Genomic DNA, 23,709 nt, shown 5'->3' with positions numbered 1-23,709 from the left:
TTAAAATTATAGTTCATAATATTTAGGAATGATATCTACATTCTCTAGCATATGATAAAATGTGTTCAATGTTACTGTTTGTTTCAAGTACAGTGTTCCGAACACCGTTTATCCGAAATCATCAATATTCCGAAATTATTTTTCAGTCTTGATTTTACTCCTTCTTTGTTAACTAAATTTTTTATCTTTAATCCGAAATCGCTAGTCCGAATTAAATGCTATTCTGAAGGAAAAATTACGGTACCAATTAGGTATTTCACACCTATTTATCAATTCTTATTTCAAACTCGATCATGTCATAGTTTTTCACACCATACTATGAATGCACTCAGGCACTGATTTGAGGTGACAATGGAGCAAAATTTGTGCTTGTTAAAGAATGATATAGAGCATGTGTATGTTACAAACATCGATGTTAGAAAATGTGTGATTCAGTTTGGGTGATGTAATGGATAACTTTATTAACAAACTAGACGGATAAGTAACTAAGAAACACATCAACGGAGTCAGCAGAGTGCAGCATCATAACATCATTCTTTAAATAATAAACCGAATGATACTGAGTAAACAACATAATTTCAGTGCCATTTAGACATGTTTTTTAGAAACTGTGCTATGTTCCAAATGCATACATGTGCTGTCATTTTGTTTTAAATGTTTTTTGTTGCTTAAATAAAGAAGTATAAAAACGAATTATTTGTCATTTATTAAACAATAAATAAAAAAAAAATTGTATACGAAAGATCACTCAAACCAAATGTATTGGTAACGTGTAACTGACACTGCAATCTTCACCACTAAGTATTTCATGTCATCTATAATTCGCGAACGCTGTCATTTTTTGAAAATTGAAAATCCGAAATATCGCTATTCCGAAATAATTTTTTATGTCCCTACAATTTCGGATTAACGGTGTTCAACTGTACATTTATTTTACAACAGTTGGAAAGAATGTTATGCTTAGTCAATCTTGTTGGTTTAAACATTTTACATGTCATGAATATATAAAACATGAGATAGCAAAATTACATGTTCAACTATGAAAATCTTGTTGGCAAATATTGTGTAAATGTTAAATCTTGGGAAAATCCGATGACCTGAAGAAAACCACAAATTAAACTCACATTCTCCCAGGCTAGAAAACTTGAAGCCATGATGAGATGTGAATGCAGATATCACTGCACTATTGGGACAACCACTTTAAGCGTTATTCAAAGCATTTGTATATTCATATTGCTTAGTTAGCATAGTTAGGCCCCTAACTTACTCACATCTGGTCGTTTTTGTACTCACACTTTAACTTTGAGACTCGTAACATTTCATTTTATTTAATAACCAGTTCAAATTTCAAGTTTGCCCTATATTTTTTAAATAAACAAAAGATGGATATATTTAGGGCTCACACTTCAAATCTAAGCTTGAACCCTGGCAGGGTACAGTAACATTGTGTGTATATTCACTGGCAGTTGCCTGAAATTATAGCTGAATTCAGTTTTTAAATATTTTGAATTTATCCTAGAACAAGTTATCTCATGGTCCCCATTTTTAAACTCCACAAAATTTGTGATTTATATGGGTTTTTTTCAAATTCGGGCCACTTTTAGCTTTTGTAGAACCACACATTTAGGCTCCACACTCTTTTTTTTCTAGGCATCCAGGGCTATACCCAAACCTTAAATATTCCAACTTGGCAAAAGTAATAAACCTTAAAAAATTAGTCAGAATTCCCAATTTTGGCAAGTTACTCCTGGAAACTCCACTCCTGATTTAATGGTATTAGCAATAGTTTCCCAAAATTATTTACAAATAGATTCAGTTTTGGGCAAACAACTACACTTATACAGACAAATACCATTTCTATTTCATTTAACTCATCAAATTGACTGAATTTTGCTCAGCTGTATGTCTTAAAGATAGGTGGTTTACACACAAGAATTCAATAATTTGTAAATTGTATTTGAACAGCATGATTTAATAAAGTTGATAACCTTCAGCTCGGACCAAAGTACAGGAATCGGAAATCTACGTCTGGCAGCTTTTGTGTGACCACCATATTTCGACATTACTGAATGGCTCATGAGAACCACGTATTTTGATTAACAGTATGGTCTTTCCGATGTTCAAGTGCCTAAGCAGAATTAAGTCAGGGCAAAACCAACACAAAACATGATTGTTTAGTCATGGTCATTTTGCAGGATGCACCCTTTCATACATGCAAAAGCTGTACTAGCATTGTTAAAGCTGCACTCTCACAGATCTTGGAAAGAGCAAATTTTTGCATAAATATCTGCAAACCAATGATATAAGAGTGCTGACAAAAAATCAGATCGTAGATTCTCTTATTTCCGTTTGAAAATTAATGTTTTATTACTTAAACTAACAGTTTAAGATAAAATTCATAAAACATCAATTTTTGAACTTAAATGTAAAAATTTGTAATTTAATTTTTGTTAGCAGTCTTATATGACTGGTTTCCATTGATTTTTGCAAAAAATGGCTTGTTCCAAGACAAAAATAAAAAAAGACGTCAAACCGTTTAATCTGTGAGAGTGCAGCTTTAAAACTGCAGGCTACAGGGTTTAAAAAAAAAATCCATTTCAAGCCATCAAATATTGAATCACACTTGTGTTTGGAAGTCAAAATCAACCACAAAAAGTTGACAAGTGAACCATATTTTGAATGGAAACCAGGCACAATGTTTACCTTAAACCTATAATTGTAATATATACACATGTACATAAGCAGCAAGAAGATGTAACAGGGAAAATGCCCGTTTCTGAGCCACATGCACATTGCAGTAAGTACAAAGTTTTATACTGGTAAACATTTTTTTTTGCTGGAAACAATGTTCAAAGTGCCAACTGAAATCTGATCAGCATTTCCATGGAGTTTTAGAGAAGGCTGAAATGCATAATTATGTTAGATGCTTATGTAGCTGTTTTCAGCTCGACTGTGTTCCAGTATAAAGATTTCTCAAAACTTGCAAAATACAACAAGAAATTTAAGAATACCCATTGACACCTTTTTTTAAGAATTTTTACATGAAACACATTATTTTTGTTTTACATTATAATTGAAACTGAAGGCAACATAACGTCAATGAATATTAAATTACTGCATTCGGTCTTGATATCTTCACATCGGTTCCAGTATATTATACTGGTTGAGAAGCAGTTTCCGACAGTTTTTACAAGTGTTTATTGATTTATTCATACGTGTTAAAATTCCTACTAAAATTGTTTACATTTTAGATAACTACAGCTCAAGCTGCTATTGTCGATATATTTTTCACATGTGTGACGTCACATGTAGTGTATCTAATGGGGGCGCCAAGAGGGTACTTACACTGTTTTGATTAGCTGTTGACGAGAAGCAGTTTCCGACAAATCAAATACGCGGCAGATTTTAGGTGCCTATTGTGTGTTTTTTTATCCATTTATTTAATATACTAAATAGAAGACTACAGTACGAGAACTATTATTTAATTTTTCAGCATTTACCAAAAATTAAACCTAAAAACTTACGCCAGTCAATCATCATTCTGGAAATCAGGCAGACACTAAATATCAATGATATTTTGTTTCATTTTTAATAAGAACTTGTGTTTGTAATCATTTTAGTGAATGTGGGTGTGAAACTAGCATGACAACAGTGTTCGCAAATATGTACACAATGATCATCGTTTGTATAAGTCAATTAAGGACAACCTTGTAGCTATTCATAGATATGCAAATTAGGTTCACACGCATGCGCAATGCGCTGCGCGTGACGATCCCCCACGTGCAAGTTTGTGTACAAATTGAAAAATAAACATTAAACATTAAATAACAATAAAAGTTATTTACGTGTCTCGGTAAAAACTTCAACTTTTGATTGCCTAGTAAACGTATAATTAAATTGCAATACCTTCTTTATGAAGATCAAAAGAAAGTACGCGAAAAAGCGATTTGTCGGAAACTGCTTTCCGTCGGAAACTGCTTCTCAACCAGTATTGTAAACATTTTGACAGTTAACCGGAAGTAGTGTCTGTATAAAATCTTAGGTTTGTTTTGTTTTGTTTATCCCAGATACCTTTGTAAAAATGCAAAGCAAGCTTGTACAGTTCTTCTAAAGTGAATTCTGGTGACGTCGCATCAGTATTGATGTCTGTTTTATCTTCATTTTGGTCGGAATTTCCGTTTAATTGGAGAGATTGCACTTCTTCGGCTAGTTTGTCGGCCATGTTGATGCCTTCCACGTATCGAATACTTCCGGTTAAAAGAAAACGCTGCCCTACCAGATACAACATGTCCCTACGGCAATATAATTATCATACACGTATACCAATATCATCTAAAATACTTTACATTACTCAGTCATTAGCCATGGTTTATATCATATACCGTGGAATAAACTTACGAAGAAAAGAAAATGAGAATAGGCAAAACTAACGGATAGAAGTTTTTTTTAAACTGTCTCAGAAAACCAAAGTACGTTTAGCAATACCATCATCCGCACCCCAGCGTATCATAACCTACGCTGGGGTGCCAAGGATGACAAATATAAGAAAGATTTCAGCGTACTGTATACGCCGTACAGTCAGACGCTAGTTGCATCTGTTCCCTGATTCCGTGGGCAATATGTCTACACATGAATCTAATGCAATTAATACAGAGGGGTAACTTGACACTTTAGTAATGAGGGTGCCCATTGTTAATCATTCGTAACGTAAGGCTAAAGCAATTGCAATAACATTACAGTGACGATACATGTTTGGATGCACCAACATGTATCTGGGACTTATCGTTTATACCCCAAAGTTGGTAGGAAGAATTTCAATATTGAAAACCCGTTCAAATTTAAACCTCGTATGTATAGATGCCACTATCAAATGGTGATACATTATGTAAAACATGTACATTGTCTTCGTATGTGCATTTACGAAAATTAGTCATGATAGTTGTGACGGGTTTGAGAAGACCCAGGTTTGAGAAGACCGACGTCTGATATTCCTGTGACTAGTCACAATACATGTACTTGTCAGGGGCGAAGCGCTAGCGGGTTCAGGGGCAATCCCCCCTCGGGAATTTGAAAACCATGGTGCAATCTTTTGCATTTTGGCTGGGCGTTCTGAGCTGCTTTATTTATGATTGGGAAATGGGCAGTTTTATGATCATGTAGTCAATCATGCATACTGCAACTTTTGCTGATTTTTTTAGTCAGAAACATGTGGATTCAGCCGCGTACTGGCGTACAGGCAGCTACGCGCCTGCTTGTACTTTCATAGTACTTGAAATAGTTCATATGAACTAAATAATGGTTAAAGGTTACCGTGGTCGTAGAATTTATATCTCTGAATGCATTCTTTCTTTAACAATCTTTAACCATTGCTAATTAATAACATACATTGTGCAATTATGGACACGAATGGTCATTGTTTAAGGGAGCATGGTCAGGGGCAGTTATGGCAGGTGCGTCCAGGTTTCATTGTTTGGGGTGAGAAACGTCCTCGATTAGGTGAATATAATTACTGTTTTCTATATGTTTCTACGATATTTTTTAAAAACGACATTGCTTGTTTACGATGACGCTTGTTTTAGATAAAAATAATGTTTGTATTAAATTTCTCGTGAAAACAATGCACGTTCTTACTAGGCTTATCGGCTCATTCAATGCACTTTATTCTTCAAGACTGCGATTTAATACCATTGTCTTTTGTGCAAAACATATCCAATACCTTGTTTTGGTCAACATTTGCTTTTGTGTTGATACTCACCGAATCGAGGAAGTTTTTTACCCCAAACAATGAACCAGGGAATATAGACGCATCTGACATTACTTCAATTGATGGTTATTTATATTGGTTACAGTTAGATCCAATAATTGCGCTGCATTGCGCTGGAATCCCAGCGTACCTGGCGCTTAGAAAATAGATACTATATATATATATATACGTTATGCTAAAATGTGCATGACAATTTCTATTTATCGCGCTGAAATGATATATTTTCCTTGCTATTTTTATCAATATTTGTAATATGACATTGTTCACGTATGCATGCACTTTCTGCGATGGTCATGTAAATGTACTTGCCATTGAAACGTATAATTTCCGTGCACCGGTAATATTGCAAACAGAATGCCGGGTAGTTTTTAGAAATTACACCCGGCCATAATTGTTAAATTTCCAAGGGAAAGCACCAATTTACAAAAATAAACCATTGTCTTATTTATACTTAAATAGCTTCTTGTGCTATTCCACAGTCTGTAATATCGAAATCGGTGATTGTTCAGGACTACCATCACAGTTTCTATTTTTATTACGCAGTCGTGATATTCATTTATTTAAAATCGTAATTTTAAAGCTGGAGAAAATGACTGCTCTATCATCCACTTGTTCGTGTGGGGCCTATGCCCTTGCCGCGACAATGTTCTACAAAAAGAACTTTCGAAAAAGTGGATTACCAGCCGTGTTTTTGTGCTTACTTGTTGGACTTCTGTCGGACACTGCTCTCATTTCTGCCGAAGTGTCAGCCTCTGGTATAACCATAGCAGCCATTATACTAATACAAAACGATGTATGGGCCCGTAACGCCTTCAGAACGGACATGTTCATTGCATTTTTCGTCGCTATTTGTGACGTACGTTACGATTTGTTTGCCCTTATAGCGCCCTTTCCTTCCATAAAGTCGTTCACCGCTTCCTGGGAAATGGCGCGAGTGATACTGGTGGCCATGCCTCAGTTCCTGCGAAAACCAACATGGCTGAAAGCCAAACTACAAGGGCTACGCAGCAAGCTGGGTCCGATGTACGTTCTCTTTGTTGCGTCTTATTTCTTCAGTAGATGGGGCAGCCATAACAACATGTTTGCAGACATGTTTGGACTTTTCGTTGCCATGGTAGCGTTGATTGCCGGAACCGTGTTTCGCCCTGACAACGCCACTGTGTTTGACCTGTTCGGGGTCAGGTCGACGGTCTCTAAACGCCGGTACTTGCACAGACAGTGTATGAGCCTCACATTAGTTTCATGCTGTGTAATGTTTGTATTTCTTTGTTGATATAAAAATTGCATTTCTATTTTATTTTAAAAGCAATTATATATCATGAGCTAGTTAAGGGACAACTGACTTCTATTTTGTAGTTGTTGATCATCTTTTTACTATTGGCGATGGGCATAAAATGATGCTGTTAATATATACATGTATGTAATTATATTCTTCAATGCATCTTGAATGACAAAGTGCCATATTTCCCTTTTTATTGAAAGTGCTTATCCATGCAATACTATAAATAGTCAATATACATAATAAAACTAGATTTTAATATTATGTGGTTTGTTTAATTAAGAACAACATGTCAGGTTAATTGAAATACGTAAATACAGTAGCTAATATTACTGTCGTAGTAGTACTTGAAAATGTGAAATAGGGCGATATATTTTCTAAAATTATCAATATATGTTTACATTCATATACCTATCATTGAAATATTAGGTGCACTTGTTTTGCACATTCGTTATCAATAAACCTTTTCAAAGGTCTACCGGCTGAAATTGATATTTCATTTATGTTTATAATGGAAACATTTAATTGTCAGCCATGGCACCAGCGTATGCAAACGCCCATTTTTAATCGATAATTTTTCAACTTACTTTAGAAGTAAACTTTAAAAGACTCATTTTTTTAAATGCAACCTCAAAACGCCAAAATATGTTATTACATTTGTAAAAGTACTTGGACTAGCCGTACATCCGGGAAAACTAGTTATTATTGTTTACTGTTCTCTATTGCATCTTGCTTTTGTAATTATAAGAAACGGCTTTTGTAAATACTTGTTCAAATATTGTACCTATTCAAAACTATATTCGTTTATTTCCTGGTCACCAGGTCCTTGTTATGTTTTTATATGTTATGTTTGTTTGTTATTAATGTCGGAAAAAATAGCTTCTTGAGCTAATGTTTCTTGTTATCATATACCCGACTTTACTGAAAGATTCTTGTATCTTGTATCTTGTAATCATTACGGTTTTACTTCAGGTCATCTACTTGACTTAGAATACAACTTAATTTGCTGGCACATTTTCCACGCACAATATGACACATGGAGTGTACCAGGGGCGGTTCCAGGATTCGACGTCAGAGGGGGCGTAACTTAGGTGTGTAATCTTTTGGCATGCGCCACTCCCTCAGAACCGAAACCTACATGTAGTTGGCATACTCCCCCAGGATTGTTTTTGCTAGTTCTAGTCAAAAATGGTGCATTTTGGGCGTATTTTATTATATTACCTTTTTCTCTTACATTGAAATTAAAAGTAAACTTGGACGATTTTAGGGGGTGGGGGTGCGCCGTGGGACCCGCTAGTTTGTACTACGCATCGGATTAGTTGCAGTATTCGAACCTTTTAACACCCACAAAAGTTGAAATTCTTAATGATTAAAAGCCTACGATACTTAATGATTGTCTATCCTGAAAATCTAGGTTGTCACATAATTCTAAATGAGGTTGGTTATGTAAAAGTTAGATGACATGAAGTAAGATTTTAATGATTAAGAATGGGCCGGTAAAAGTAGCCAACGAGCTATTTTTAGCCGGATTTTTCATCGAAAAATTACGGGTTATATAATGGCGAAAACCGGGCGGGCGGGCGGGCTTTAACAATGCTGCGTTAAACTTTTCGTTTTATGTCATAAAATCAAGAGTTTTTATCCAATGATTATCACACTTGGTCAGACTATTTGTCAGCATGTTATCATGAATAGATATGAATATGGGCAATCTCGGGTCAAAAACTAGGTCACTAGGTCAAATCTTTAGAAAAAATATTTCACGGAAATAAATTCAACAATTTTTATCCAATCTTGATGAAACATGGTCAGAATGCTTGTCTGCATTATATCTTGCATTATTTTAAAATGGGCCAACCCGGGTCAAAATCTAGGTCACTAGGTCAAATCTTAAGAAAAATATTTCCACGTCATAAATTCAACATATTTTTCATATCTTTATGAAACTTGGTCAGAATATTTGTCTGCATAATATCTTGCTTATTTTTTATATCGGTCATCCCGGGTCAGATTCTAGGTCATTGGGTCAAAATTTAGAAAAATCTTTCCACGTCATAAGTCACAATTTTTATCAAATCTCTATGCAAGATATCTTGAAAGTTCTTTAATTTTGGTCATCCCCGGTCAAAATCTAGGTCACAAGGTCAAATCTTAGGAGAAAGAATTCCAAGGTCATAAAAATTAATTATTTTTTGTCAAATCTTTATAAAACTTGGTCAGCATATTTGTCTACATGTTGACTTAAACATTTGTGAATATGGGTCACCTCAGATCAAAAACTAGGTCACTAGGTCAAATATTAGGAAATATTTTCCCGATGTCATAAAAAATTTCTATGCTTACCAAACCTATCAATATCAGTCAACAACTAAATTCAATTGCTATTTTATAAACACACATCCCAATCATAAAATTCATATCTACCCATATTTTTCAAAGATTTAAATTTTAATTAACTTTAAAAATATTTGTGTACATGAAATCTTGATAAAGTGTGTCATCTAGTGTCAAAACTAGGTCACAGGGACAGTTCTTATTTGAAAAGCTGATGTTTTTATGAAATGTTCATTTTCCCTCACACAAATGGAATAGTTTCTGTTCATCAGGTTATTTTTATGAACGATTTCTCCGATAAGTATAAGTATGGGTCTTTTTGGTTAAAAATACTAGGTCACTAGCTCAAATCCTAGGTTTGCCTATGTAATAGTCAGATGACATGGAATGATTTCTTTATGATTAAGAATGGACGGAGTGAGCGTAGCGAACGAGTCCTTCCTCATCATCAAGAATTCACTTCATGTCCTCTAAATGACTTAGAATACAACCTCATTAGCTAATACATTATCGACGCAAACTCTGACGCAGGGATTGTTTATCGGATGATAGGCGGACCTTTAAAAACGCGCGAACGTTGAATTCTTAATGATTTAGTCTACTACTTAATTGTTGCCTATCTGCAATCCCATTGGCTGAAAATGTAGGTTGTATTCTAACTGTAATTTCATTGGCTGAAAATGAAGGTTGTATTCTAATAATTTTAAAAAGAAGTTAGTATGTATTTTTTAAACAATTTAATTCATGTGAATTATAAGTCTTTATGAAGGACTTTTCGTTTGTTGCCGGATTAAAATATGTGTTACTGTAACAGAACATTAGAATTACAAAACCATTATCAGTTGTAACTGGGACCAATAACAATTCTACTCCCAGATTGTAAGCAAAGTGTACACATTTTCCCTTCGTTTTTTTTTTTAATTTGACATCATGTCAGTACGGTGAATCAGATGTTGTTTCATAAAGTTTCTTCTTTAAAACACTGTGATGTGAAATCTTTTAATTTGGCCTAATTATCCAGGGACTTTGGACTTAAAAACAAACAAAAACACACAGGAATATTTAGAAGCATTAATTTTGTATCCCACTAGAATAATGATTTGTATTTAAAACATGCTAAATGATGGATACTTGAAAATATAAGTTTAGGAAAGGCTGAACTGTACAAATGTGTGTCTTCCCGCCTTGAGCGCTTTGCATCTGTCACACCGACCTACATAAAAAGTTTATAAACCCGTAATTCTATGCAAAACCTTTTTGTCTATATGTGAAAAGTTTATCTTAACACTTGTCTACATTAAATACTCGAAGGAGTTGGTAATTTAAAGATGCACTCTTACTTCCAAATAAGATTTACCACAATTAATACAAATGTTTTCATATAGCAAAAAGGATTAACGAATGTCGAAAACAATGGTTCTTATGAAGAATAATGAGTTTAATTTGAAAGAAAAGTGAAGAAAACACGGGTTTTCTACCTTATGATTCGATAGTTGGTCACAGTAAAACTTTTAGCGATCACCAGTCATTTAATATTTTTGCGTTTTCAGCTAACACACGGTCCAAACCTTGTTATCAGTAATTAATAGTTTCCATAAATGCATTTTTAAGTATTTAGTTAAATAATTATCATTCAAAATCTATGTTAGTTATGCATGTGTATGTATCGATTTTGAATAAGAGTTTCACTTTAAATGCTCCACATTGGAGGAAAGCGTCGTAGATCAGTCCACTTGAGAATGGACATGAATGTGCAGGAATCGTTGGAAAGGTATCTGTGAAAACTTAACTGTTTGCTCGGGATTGAATTTAGTTTTCATAAAAAATCAAATTCTGGTTCTAGAATGATTCTGCTGTTTACCCGGACAGCCTCTAATTCAATGTGACTGCGTCTATATTCGTTATAAAAACATATATGTACATGTGCAGCGAATATAATTCAGCGCCATGTTTGGTATACATCGCCGTCATTGCATGCTGATTTATTTAAATAACTTTCAACTATTAAATGTCAATTATGTATAAAAAAAACCCTTTCGTATTAACATATTTGATCTGTTTGATGTTGTTTTAATCATAATCGTTCAGATTCTTTGTTAGATGTTAAACATGCAGTAAATTTTCCTTCCGCAAAAAATTACATTATGTATTGCCTTAAAACTATTGCATTTGACTGTTTTTCTTGTACAATTAGTTTTGAAAAAAAAAGCCTGGAATGATCAAAACTAGCCCACATTCAACAATTTATAAGCAATACATTTACTCCTACACCTTTAAGAACGATACTGATAATTCTAATGAAACGATTAACAAGTTTATCAATATTCTATATTTTTAATAAAAAAGAAAACATAATTAAATTAGTGTTAGTTGAAAAAAAAATCATGTTTCAAAAATGACTTATTCATTAAAAACGGATTTATTATACACTCTCGTTGTGGTCGATGTAAAGAGAGCGTGTGGTCTTGTGTTGTTGGGGAAACGGAATACCCGGACAAAACCCCGCTTGTCCGGTTTTGTAACACAAACCAAACTCACATGCGCACAGGCCGTAAAACGAACAATGGTCGCCTAGGTGAGAAGCGAGTGCGACAACCACTTATTTTTAGCACTAGAATATTTGGGAACTCTTTCATTCGTTTTCTATGAACTCACAACTAAACCAAGTTGTTAAATATTTCATTTCAAATATCAATGCATTGAAATAGACTGAATGATTGGCAATTTATTGCCATTTTCAATAAAGTCTAAAAATGGCCAGAGTGATTGAGAGTAAGTTCAACCTCAATAAGGATACAGTTGTCTTTATTTAATTTTAAATGTTACTTTCATGTAACCTTTGATGGTTATATTTCGATTTTACACCAATAAATATTGGTGCTCAGAACGCTTAAAACTAAAGATATCATTATCGTTTTCTAGAAACATTTCTCGAGTGAGGGGATAAGGCTCCCGCCCCAGGCACCCCTCCCGCTCCAGACACCCCGCCCGCGCCAGGCACCCCTCACGCTCACGCTCCCGCTCCAGGCACCCCTCCCGTTCCAGGCAACCCTCCCGTTCCAGCCATCCCTCCCGCTCCCGCTCCAGACAACCCTCCCGCTCTAGGCACCTCTCCCGCTCCAGGCACCCCTCCCGCTCCCGCTCCAGACAACTCTCCCTCTCCAGAAACCCCTCCCGCTCCAGGCACCCCTCCCGCTGCAGACACCCCTCCCGTTCCAGGCACACCTCCCGCTCCAGACAACCCTCCCGCTCCAGGCACCCCTCACGCTGCAGACACCCCTCCCGCTCCAGGCACCCATCCCGCTGCAGACAACCCTCCCGCACCAGGCACCCCTCCCACTCCAGGCACCAAACATTACATATTGACACTTTATCAATAATGCCATGTCCTGCTTTACAAATGTTAACTCAGTCAAAAACGATCAAAAACACTGTTATAAAATAATTGCGTTACGTATAGACATTTTATTAGATATTGTCTATTGTAAAGGTGGGTGTTGTCTAATGGTACAAGTGCCTGTTATTTTAGCGAAGAGTTTGCGGGTTCGAGCCCCACGTAGCATTATAGAAAGGGATGCCAATTTTTGGTTCTACCTAGAGCGATTAAAGGACCCATCAAGCGTTCGTTCTCATGGCTTCTCAAAAAGGGTAGCTAATATTTGGCTCTAATGGGAGAGATCACAGGGCTCCATCAAGCCTTCGTCCTCATGGCGTCCAGAACTTCTTGGTGTTCTACCGCGTCATTCGCATTCGAGCTAAGACAAATTTGAACCAGATCAATTTTCACGATTTGAACAAAGATACTTGTCCACATGGTATTTCCTGAATATGTTTAATGACTAGCTACATCACAAATCGAGGCGGTATATTCATGCAGCAAAAGTCTGCCTTGAAACTTACATTTTCAATGTACATGACTTGTATATTCAAATTTAAAAATAAAACCTTACAATCAAACAACAAAGACACATTTGGAATGCAGAAAATTTATTTAGTACGAAAAAGCATAAATAGTTTTTGTCCGTCCGTCTGCTGGCACAGCTGCTGTCGTCAATATGTTCAATAGTAACCCTTCTTGTCTGAAATATACAAAAGAGGGGCCGGTTAAATGTAACCGGATGGCATCGATAGAAAACAGAGGGCTGGATGAAATGTAGCCAGGGTTTGATGCGAATAGAAAACAGAGGGCTGGATGAAATGTAGCCAGGGTTTGATGCGAATAGAAAACAGAGGGCTGGATGAAATGTAGCCATGGTTTGACATATATGGAAAAGAAGAGGCGGCTGGATGAAATGTAGCCAGGATTTGACACAAATAGAAAACAGGGCTGGATGAAATAAAACCGGGTTTGAAATTAATGCAACACCAATTTAAGGGTTGAATGGAATTTATACTCGGTAAAAATGAATGTCTTACACATGGCTGGATATATAGAATCGTTTGTATGGGATAATACCGATAAGACATAAAGTCATAGAGGGATTTGTAGATTATAACCGCATTATGACATACAGAAAATATAGGGTGCGTAAAATGTAGCTTAGATATGATATGGAACCGGGCTTTAGCATGGACAGAAAATAGAGGGCGGGTAAAATATAACCAGGATATGACATGGACAGTAAATAGAGATCGGGTAAAATATAACCGGGTTATGGCATGGATAGAAAATAGAGTCCAAGTAAAATATAACCGGGATATAACATGGACAGAAAATAGAGGGCGGGTAAAATATAACCGGGTTATGGCATGGATTCAAAATAGAGTCCGAGTAAAATATAACCGGGATATGCCATGGACAGAAAGTAGAGATCGGGTAAAATATAACCGGGTTATGGCATGGATAGAAAATAGAGTCCAAGTAAAATATAACCGGGATATAACATGGACAGAAAATAGAGGGCGGGTAAAATATAACCGGAATATGGCATGGACAGAAAATAGAGGGCGGGTAAAATATAGCCGGGATATGCCATTGACAGGGAATAGAGGGCGGGAAAAAACATCCTTACTTTGGTATGAATAGAAAAAAGGTGAGTAAAATCATCCTTCATTTGGGATGTATCGAATAATAGAGTTCCCAAAGGCTCGTTCAATTTGCTTTCTCAAGCTGGTTACTCATTCAATTATCTATATCTTCGTATTGAACAATCCATTATAAAATAATCTATAAGTGTATAAACGTTCGTATATACATAATAAACTTTGATTGAAAATAATGTAAACAAACTTACAGCCATAACCACCCATCATACGGCGTCCGTATCCACCACCGTATCCGCCATAACCTCCCATCATGCCGCCGTAACCACCATAACCTCCCAAACCGCCCCCGTATCCACCATATCCGCCGTATCCACCATATCCGCCGTGACCTCCCATATTGCCATAACCACCGTATCCGCCGTAACCACCCATGTTGCCATAACCACCGTATCCACCGTAACCACCCATGTTGCCATAACCACCGTAACCACCCATGTTGCCATAACCACCGTATCCGCCGTAACCTCCCATCATGCCATTTCCGTAACCGCCGTAACCACCGTATCTGCGATAACCTCCAATCATGACGCCGTAGCCTCCATACATAGCTTAAAAAGATGAACAAATCACCATCTAACAAATACGACGAGAGAACAATAACAGCAACAACATTTGATGAAAAAAAAAATTAACTACCCCAACACAGTACTTTATCAACCTGAAATGAGTCCAGAAACATTGCTTTAAAATTTCACTAATTTCGCCAACCATTATCGAATAATATATACATAAAAATGTTGAAAGGTATTTTCTACTCCTTCCCCGGCCCGTACAGCATTGTATACTCACGTGTGGCGGAGACTGCCAGCACACACAGGCACAACACGACAATGGTATTCATGGCTCTAGGTATCAATAGAACTGTTCACTGAAAAATTGTTCAAACAAAGCAAGAATAGACTAATAAGTATCATAGACTTTAACAACACGTTGCCATTATGAAATCATGACTTCATATCCCCGCTTACGTCAAGAAATTACTGCAAAAGGAACGCATACTTTTCATACCTGCATTGGTTTTATTGAATTGAAAACAAAGCCAAAAATTCTCCAGCTGATACACAAAATGTCGGGAAGATATATTTAAATTTTATTTTATATTAAACCAATTGATTTAAGTCTGATTTGAACTACTCTTCCGTCCAAAAACAATTGTAAAATTTTAACAAAAAATAACACAATTGTGTATCTCTTCATAAGTACGACCACAGGCATCTGAATCATTGTTTGTCATTAAAATATTGTTTAAAACCATTTTGGGTACATACAATGAGATAAACAACACATCTGAAGATATTTAGTGTCTTTGATATACAAAAAAGAAACAAGGTATGTAACTCAAACTTACCCGATTTCACGGTAGAGTCCAGTTTTATGTAAATTTCTCAACCAACATATAAACAATCCATTTTTAAATAAGTGACATGGAAAGAAGAGTCAATTACCTTTAAAATGGTGTGCGATATGTTGGTATAACTATATTGTCTTTAGACAAACAAGCATAATTCAATGTCAAATTCTCATGTTTTTCTTTAGTCGGAAAGAGTACAGCAAATTAAAATGTTCAATTTTCCCCGTGTAAACAGTACTAAACACAGACCTATTAAAGTTATTTTATACTTCAGTGTACAGATAAATTAATTTCATTCCTTTATATCACAATAAGACTAACACCACAGTTTAAGAAAGTACCGTATCAGTCTTTAAATTAAATCCACTTTACAATTTTGTTTGAGGCGGACATTTTCCTGACAGCGCTCAGATGTTTCTGATCAACCTCCAAAGAAGAGTATTTGACCCATCCAAGCTTCATTCGGAACTCCTCGGCCATTTTATCGAAAACAACCTCGGATGTATGCCGGTACATCTGTTGAAGTAGTTCGTAAAATTTTGAATTATATCATTAGTTAAATGTAGTGTTTTAGAGTTGTATTTATTGATCTAAGTTTAAATTTATTGTCATTGAATTGTATTATAGCAAACATAATGAAGAATCCCAAGAGTTAAGTCACAAAGTTTAACTGCTAAATAAAATTACTACGCGATCTACTTGCAGCGGACTTAAACGTACCACTTTTTGAGTGTGTAAACCATCCAAATACATCCGAGGTTGTTTTCGATAAAATGGCCGAGGAGTTCCGAATGATCCAAGCTTGTGTGGCTCACATTCAAGCCGGTACAAAGATGTTAAATGTACATGTCAATGACATCATCTGGGCGCTTGTCGGTAAAATGGCCGGGTGCCTACGAAATTTAAAGAGGATTTAGTTTAAAGACTGATACAGTTGTTTCTAACATTGTGATGTTAGTCTTTTCGTGATATTATGGCATGGAATTAATTTATCTGTACACTGAAGCATAAAATAACTTTAATAGGTCTGTGTTCAGTACTGTTTACACGGGGAAAATTGAAGATTTTAATTTGCTGTACTCTTTCCGACTAAAGAAAAACATGAGAATTAGACATTGAATTATGCTTGTTTGTCTAAAGACAATATAGTTATACCAACATATCGCACACCATTTGAAAGGAAATTGACTCTTCTTTCCATGTCACTAATTTAAAAATGGATTGTTTATATGTTGGTTGAGAAATTTGCATAAAACTGGACTCTACCGTGAAATCGGGTAAGTTTGAGTTACATACCTTGTTTCTTTTTTGTATATCAAAGACACTAAATATCTTCAGATGTGTTGTTTATCTCATTGTATGTACCCAAAATGGTTTTAAACAATATTTTAGTGACAAACAATGATTCAGATGCCTGTGAGTACGACTAGTTAAAGCTGCACTCTCACAGATATACCATTTTTACAACTTTTTTATTTTTTGTCTTGAAAAGAGCATATTTTTTTTGCATAAATATCTGCAAACCAATAATTTAAGATTGCTGACAAAAGATCAGATCATAGATTTTTATATTTCCGTTCGAAAATTAATGTTTTAAGGCTTAAACAGTTACTACCGGTTTAAGAAAAATGCATAAAACATCATTTAATACTTTAATATAAAAAAATGTGATCTTATTGCAAGATTTAACAGTTAAAGGTTGACAAAAGATAATGTAGAAAGAACATTGTTATAAAAAAATCTACCAAACTTTGTTTTATTTCCAGACAGTCTGTTTCTACAAATGAATACCAGGTTTTTGCAGGATTTAATTATTGTGTTTTCAAGTTTGGCGATTTACTCGTGCGCTATCAAGATGGAGTGCTAAACCTTTATACATAAATTGAATCAAAAGTTTTTGCACTCCCATTTCAACTGATACTTTGGAGTACAGTATGACAAATATGTTTTTGTGTTTAGAGAGACACAGCTAGAATTCATCATTTTACAGCTTTTTTTTACTGCAACATAATATCTATAAGTAAAAAATACTGGTGATAAATACAGACATGTACACCACTATATACATCAATATTTCGAACATGTTTTTGCAACTCAAAAACTGTTGTCATTTCATCAAAACTAATCTGCAGTTGCTATGTAAATGCGTTCAAAATTTCTTCAGTTGCAAACTCGCCCAAGTATGTATATTTGCTCTATGGGGAAAATTTGCCCCAGGGACAAATGTTTGGCATATAAACGCATCATTAGAAACCAAAATAAATTGGGCAGTTTAATTCAAAAGTTGTAAAAAATTAACAACGTTTAAAGTAAATATGACCAATAGATATTTCACACGAACAAAAAGAGATGAAACTCTTACCTTATGATGATGTTCGGACGGTGTGCTTTAGTCAACAGTACCTGGCTATTTATACTTGAGGTTCACTATGAGACCAGTAATTAAGCAATGTCATAATCGCATATAATTGATTTATGGTAAAGCCAATTAATATTTAAGTGTTTAAGATGATATAATTGACTTTTATTGATATAACTTTTTTGGATTTCATCAGGAAAACATGTAATACTAAGTATTCATGTCGTACGACAGGTGGAATCCATCAATATAAATGTCTGCTGTGTCATCAAATAAGAGAATGGTCATGTTCATGCTTATTGTTTCTTCTTGCATAAGAACTATAAAACACGCGTCACTATTTCATAATGTTGTAACCACAATTAGGCTAGTATACCGCAAAGGTTTTGGAATTAGTATAATTAATAAATCTAATGACTGTTTGAGGTATAACATTGTCTGCAAATGTCTCTGTATTGTCTGATTATTAATTTTCCTTAAAATAATATAGCTTATATAAAAGTGGAAGTTATTGTGGTTTTGATTAATCATCGGTTTACAACTTGCTACAATGACGCATGCGATCCATCTGCACTGAACGTTTAGAATATCAAAAGCAATGTATGTGGAAAAATTTGCAATTTAACATCAGCTTGTTGTTCATCATTTTGTAAGCGACGAATGTTGGTAGTAATTTCCCCAAAATTCGTCCGAATTTCGTACAAACTACCAACATTCGTAACGTTTACGATATTGACTCACAAATCGAAAAAAAAACGTAATCATGGAAAGGTTTATATAGAGGACATGGTATACAAGGTCTGTCGAGGCAATATCGCAAATATAAGTTTCTTTTCAAATAGTATATAACATTGCAATTTAAGTTATCATGTGTCTGCAGTGTGATTTGTAGAGAACCAAATTTGGTATTTCGAGGCTTATTAGCCCACCAGTATCCAAGTTTGCAATGTAAGACTGGAAAGTTGTTCCTCCTCCAAAGACCATGAACAGTCTTAGGCTAAAGTGGGTATACAATTCACATCATGCTCATGTCTTAATGTATCGGAACCCTAACTTTCACCCACTTCATTGACTCTTGGGAAATTCGCTAGAGTAAAGTGGAGAACACAACAGATGCATGACTAGTAGTTTATTTTGTACAAACGTATGCAATGAAGGTGAATATTATTTCGTCATAATGCATATATCATTACATAAAACATATCATTAACAAAAACAACATAACAATATTTGAACTTGCAATTATTAAAAGGCGGCCTATGTTCAAATAGGAAAAACCAGCAAATGATCGTAGTGGCACAAATCTGGTATGATCACATCCTGTGAGAACACAAGTGCAGTTTCAGCTGAATCTTTTGCGGGTAGGTCTTATCACATCCGGGAACCGTGCAACGGAAAGGGTTCTCCCCAGTGTGCAGGCGCTCGTGCACAGAACATGCGTATTTGCTGTTGAAATACTTGGAGCAGTAGCTGCACTTGAAGCTATGATGGTCGCGGTGGTAGCGGTAGTGCTGGGTGAGGGAAGACCGCTTGGAGAACTTCCGGCTACAGATGGAGCACGTGAATGGAGTGATTCCTGAGTGAACATTCATGTGGTCACGGAGACGGCTACTGGTACTGAATTCCTTGTGGCAAACCTCACAGAAGTGTCCGTCGTGCAGTCTCTGGTGTTTCGCGAAGAAACACTGAGCTACTACTTTTTCACACAAACTGCATCGAAAACGTTCATTGTCCATTCGACTATGACGCGTAACATAACCATGTTGCAAGAAAAGTGACTTCCGGAGACCCAAAGAAGTGCCTTGGATACGATGGACATGCTGATGATTCCTGGCATCGCGAGCATCTTCACAGAGGGAGTTACAGGCGTGGCACCAAAACGGATCAACGTCCCCATCGGAGAATACCTGGTATGTATGTGGTAATCTAGTCAGCTGTTGCACGTGGTAGACATTTCCTGGAGCCGGGAACTGAGCGCTGGTGATTACTGCTGGGGCGGAAGTGCTTCCAGTCGAAGGGCTCGTTGTGCCAGTAAGGAGAGCGGCAATGGAAAACGGATGGACGGGTGGCGCTGATGGAATTGGGGACTGCATGTCTTCGTCTCTCATGATGTTAAAACTGTCATCACTCGTGCTAAATACGTCTTCGCTGCTCCCTGACACAGAATACTCCGACGCCAGAACTGGTCCGGAGAGAGGCACATACCGACGGTCGAAGGTAGACATGGATGAGCTATCAAAGGTCTCGGTTCGCAGATCCTCCTGGTTGACGAGCGAATCGCAGGTGTGGGCCAAAAGCTTGCCACGAGAGAGGTCCAGCGGAATGTCGACTGCCTTCTGAAGCTTCCGGTAGGCGGCGCTCATCATAATGTATGATCTCAATTCCTCCATCTGCAAGTAAACACATAAGAATGATAACAAATGGATAACGGGCAGTTCCAATTCTTTGATTGATAAAAATGCGTGAATGAAATGATTGTAAGGACATTTATCGCATAAATTCTGTGCACCTTTAAGCAGCATTATTTTCCCATCTAGGATATCTAAATGAAACTGGGCTCAGGCGATGATATTTGAGAAATTAAAATTTGAAATCACCAATTAGAGGCCAAAAGAAAATTAAAAAGGCACATGCGCTAGAAATGATTACCTTATTTATAATAATTCCAGGGATGACCAGAAATTGTATATTATGATTAATATTTGTATGTACTGATGTGATAATTTCACTGATTGATTACAATGCCTTTATTTTTTACATTTTATAGAGAGGGCCCAATTATAATTTTGTTTATACTCTGAAGTTGATCAAAGCCCAATTAGCGTGAGATCCGGGGGTGGGGTGTGAAAGCGGGCTTTGCACACGCCTTGCTTCAAGCTTTGATAAGAGCTATTGTTTTGTTCTGATTGGTAGTTTGCGTCTGTCTCTAGTAAGTACTATTTAGTTCACACCTTTTTAATTGAACGATTTTTTGACAGCTGTTGACCTGTTTACCTTCGATGTTGCCGATTGTGAAAAATATATGACTTATAGTTTTCTTGTATATCAAAATACATTTTTTAATTAAATTACTAAACTCCCCTAGAGTAGATTTAGAGTACAGGGCGTCCGGGATATGCGCCTAAAATACTGTTGATATTCACGTCCAAAGTATTTTAAAATTAAGGTTAAGTCTTGTTGTGATGTGCCTTCATGTATGGAAGCCACTAGTCTAGCGGTTCCAAGGAGAGGCGGGGGGCACACACCCCTAAAATCGATCAAGTTGTTCTTTTTCATAACTTCTTATAGACAAATTTGACATATATTTTATTAATCGTCTGTACGTACTAACGGTCATAGCAATACTTTACTCCACTTATCTTTGATGGCCACTGGTTGATTCCATATCGATAAACGTCGTTAATTGGCCAATACCTCATCACAGTCGATTTAATGGGAACAGACGATATCGCCCTACGCACACACATTGACAATACATGTCCAGGCCGAAGCTAAATTTAATTTTTTATAACAAAAAATATTTTTTCGCCAATGGTCATATTTAGGCAAACTGTTTTGGAGGCGACCGCCTCCCCTGCTACCCAACTCCGGCGCCTCTATTTCTAATTGTAATAGTACTGAACACATCTAAACGATGATATAAATTCTTAACAGAAATGCTTGATTTATTAATTTACATAAACCGATGATCTCAGTATGGTTACGTTTTTCTTTATTCAGTTCGATAGACATCTACACACTTGGGTTTCGAATATAATATGGTCTAATCAATTACTCTCTGAGGTTGCTATACACAGGACATATTCTATTACATAGTATTTATTATATATTATACTGTCGTAGTTTTCTTATGGAGATGTATCGGGGTTTCTGTGGCAAAAGTAAATGACACATTTTGAAAAATCAACCTGACAAACCTGACATATTCAATTATTTATAAGCAATACATTTTCTCCTACACCTTTAAGAACGATACCAATCATTTTTAATGAAATGATTAACAAGTATATCAATATTCTATCTGTTAAAAAAGAAAACATAATTAAATTAGTGTAAGTTGTAACCTTTTTCATGTTTCAAAAATGACTCATTTATTAAAAACGGATTTATTATACACTCTCGTTGTCGACGATGTAAAGAGAGCGCGTGGTTTTGTGTTGTTGGGGAAAACGGAATACCCGGACAATCAAAGCGCTAAAAACGCTGAGGAACGGTGGCCCCGAGAGAGTAAGCAATTTATTTAAATGATGACAGGAACAAATTGATAGGAACACACAGGGAAGTTGAGAGGTGAGGTTCATATGTTTCACAACAACGTACGAGTTGACAGGCTTCAATTTCATTAGGCGTGATATATACATATAGAACATATATATACAGTGCAAGATAAAAATAATGTATGTAGAATATTTTTGAACATTTTAGGGTTGGGACGTTTGATATTTCGAAGTTGTTGAAAGGGAAATACAGATACACAAGTTGATATGAAATGTATGCCATTGTATATTTTCATGCAGTAAGTATGCATAATATGGTCATTTTTTAAAACTCATCCAGTCATGTATGCTAAAAGATGTTAATATTGTTCCCAAGGGATAAGTTTCACAATGGAAATGAACATCACTTTAATGTTGAACAAGAGCTGTCACAGAGACAGCAGGGCTCGACTATTCAGCCGCTTTTCAGTGTAAGGATTGAAAAGTTTTGGCGAAACATGCATGGTTCACTGTTAGATAAGATTTCAATGCAATTCATGTGGTGAGATATTAACATAAATGTGGTTACATGGAAAATTTCAACCAGAATGTTTAAGTCTAATAATAAAGGGCAATTATTTGCAAATTACAGTTATATATCTTGGTAATTCAATTACATTGAGTGGTTAAATACCATTCTATAAAGTCTCCATGCAATACATCGAGTAGTTGCTGAGAAATTTACCTATGTGTGCTTACACGCAAAACCTTAACCAAAATTTCTATGTCGAGTAATAAAGGGCAATTTTTGCATTAAATGCAAACTAGAGCTATCTTACATGGGGAAGTTTGATGGTTGAGTACAATTGTATGAGTCTCAATGCAATACATGAAGTAGTTGCTTTGATATTTATATAATGTGTTATTGCTCACAAAACCTTAATCAGAATATCTAAGTCGAATAATAAAGGCCTATCATTTGCATTAAATGCAAAGTCAAGTTACCTTACTTGGTAAATTTATAGGTTGGATGGTTGAGTACCATTGTATCAAGTCTCAATGCAATACCTCAAGTAGCTGCTGAGATATTAACCTATGTGTGCTTGCACGCAAAACCTTAACCAGAATTTCTAAGTCAAATAATAAAGTCCTATTATTTGGATTAAATGCAAACTAGAGTTATCTAACTTTGTTGATTCAGTAGGTTGGATTGCTGAGTACCATTGTATCAAGTCTCAATGCAATACCTCAAGTAGCTGCTGAGATATTAACCTATGTGTGCTTGCACGTAAAACCTTAACCAGAATCTCTAAGTCAAATAATAAAGTCCTATTATTTGGATTAAATGCAAACTAGAGTTATCTAACTTTGTTGATTCAG

The 23,709-nt window shown here is 35.8% G+C and overlaps 2 protein-coding genes across 2 annotated transcripts in view; both read right to left on the bottom strand.

Annotated features, from left to right (window-relative positions):
- Positions 1-4,227, bottom strand: part of LOC128208923 (Golgi resident protein GCP60-like) — a 32,258-nt gene extending 28,031 nt beyond the window's left edge. Inside the window, exon 1 of the mRNA XM_052912642.1 lies at positions 4,072-4,227. Within this exon, the coding sequence (XP_052768602.1) occupies positions 4,072-4,222 (151 nt within the window). The 5' untranslated portion in view covers positions 4,223-4,227. The remainder of the gene's footprint in view (positions 1-4,071) is intronic.
- Positions 4,228-19,446: 15,219 nt separating this feature from the next.
- Positions 19,447-20,523, bottom strand: LOC128207789 (zinc finger protein 16-like). Its single transcript, XM_052910925.1, has one exon. The coding sequence runs from the start codon at positions 20,521-20,523 to the stop codon at positions 19,447-19,449; it is 1,077 nt and encodes a 358-aa protein (XP_052766885.1).
- Between the last annotated feature and the right edge of the window lie 3,186 nt (positions 20,524-23,709).

This window comes from Mya arenaria, chromosome 11 (genome assembly GCF_026914265.1).
Source record: "Mya arenaria isolate MELC-2E11 chromosome 11, ASM2691426v1".
Taxonomy (NCBI): Eukaryota; Metazoa; Mollusca; class Bivalvia; order Myida; family Myidae; genus Mya; species Mya arenaria.
This window is presented reverse-complemented; position numbering and strand designations above follow the sequence as displayed.

What these genes read in the sequence shown, in the direction of transcription:
- LOC128207789 (XM_052910925.1), bottom strand. Translation starts at nt 20,523, where the DNA reads ATGGAGGAATTGAGATCATACATTATGATGAGCGCCGCCTACCGGAAG.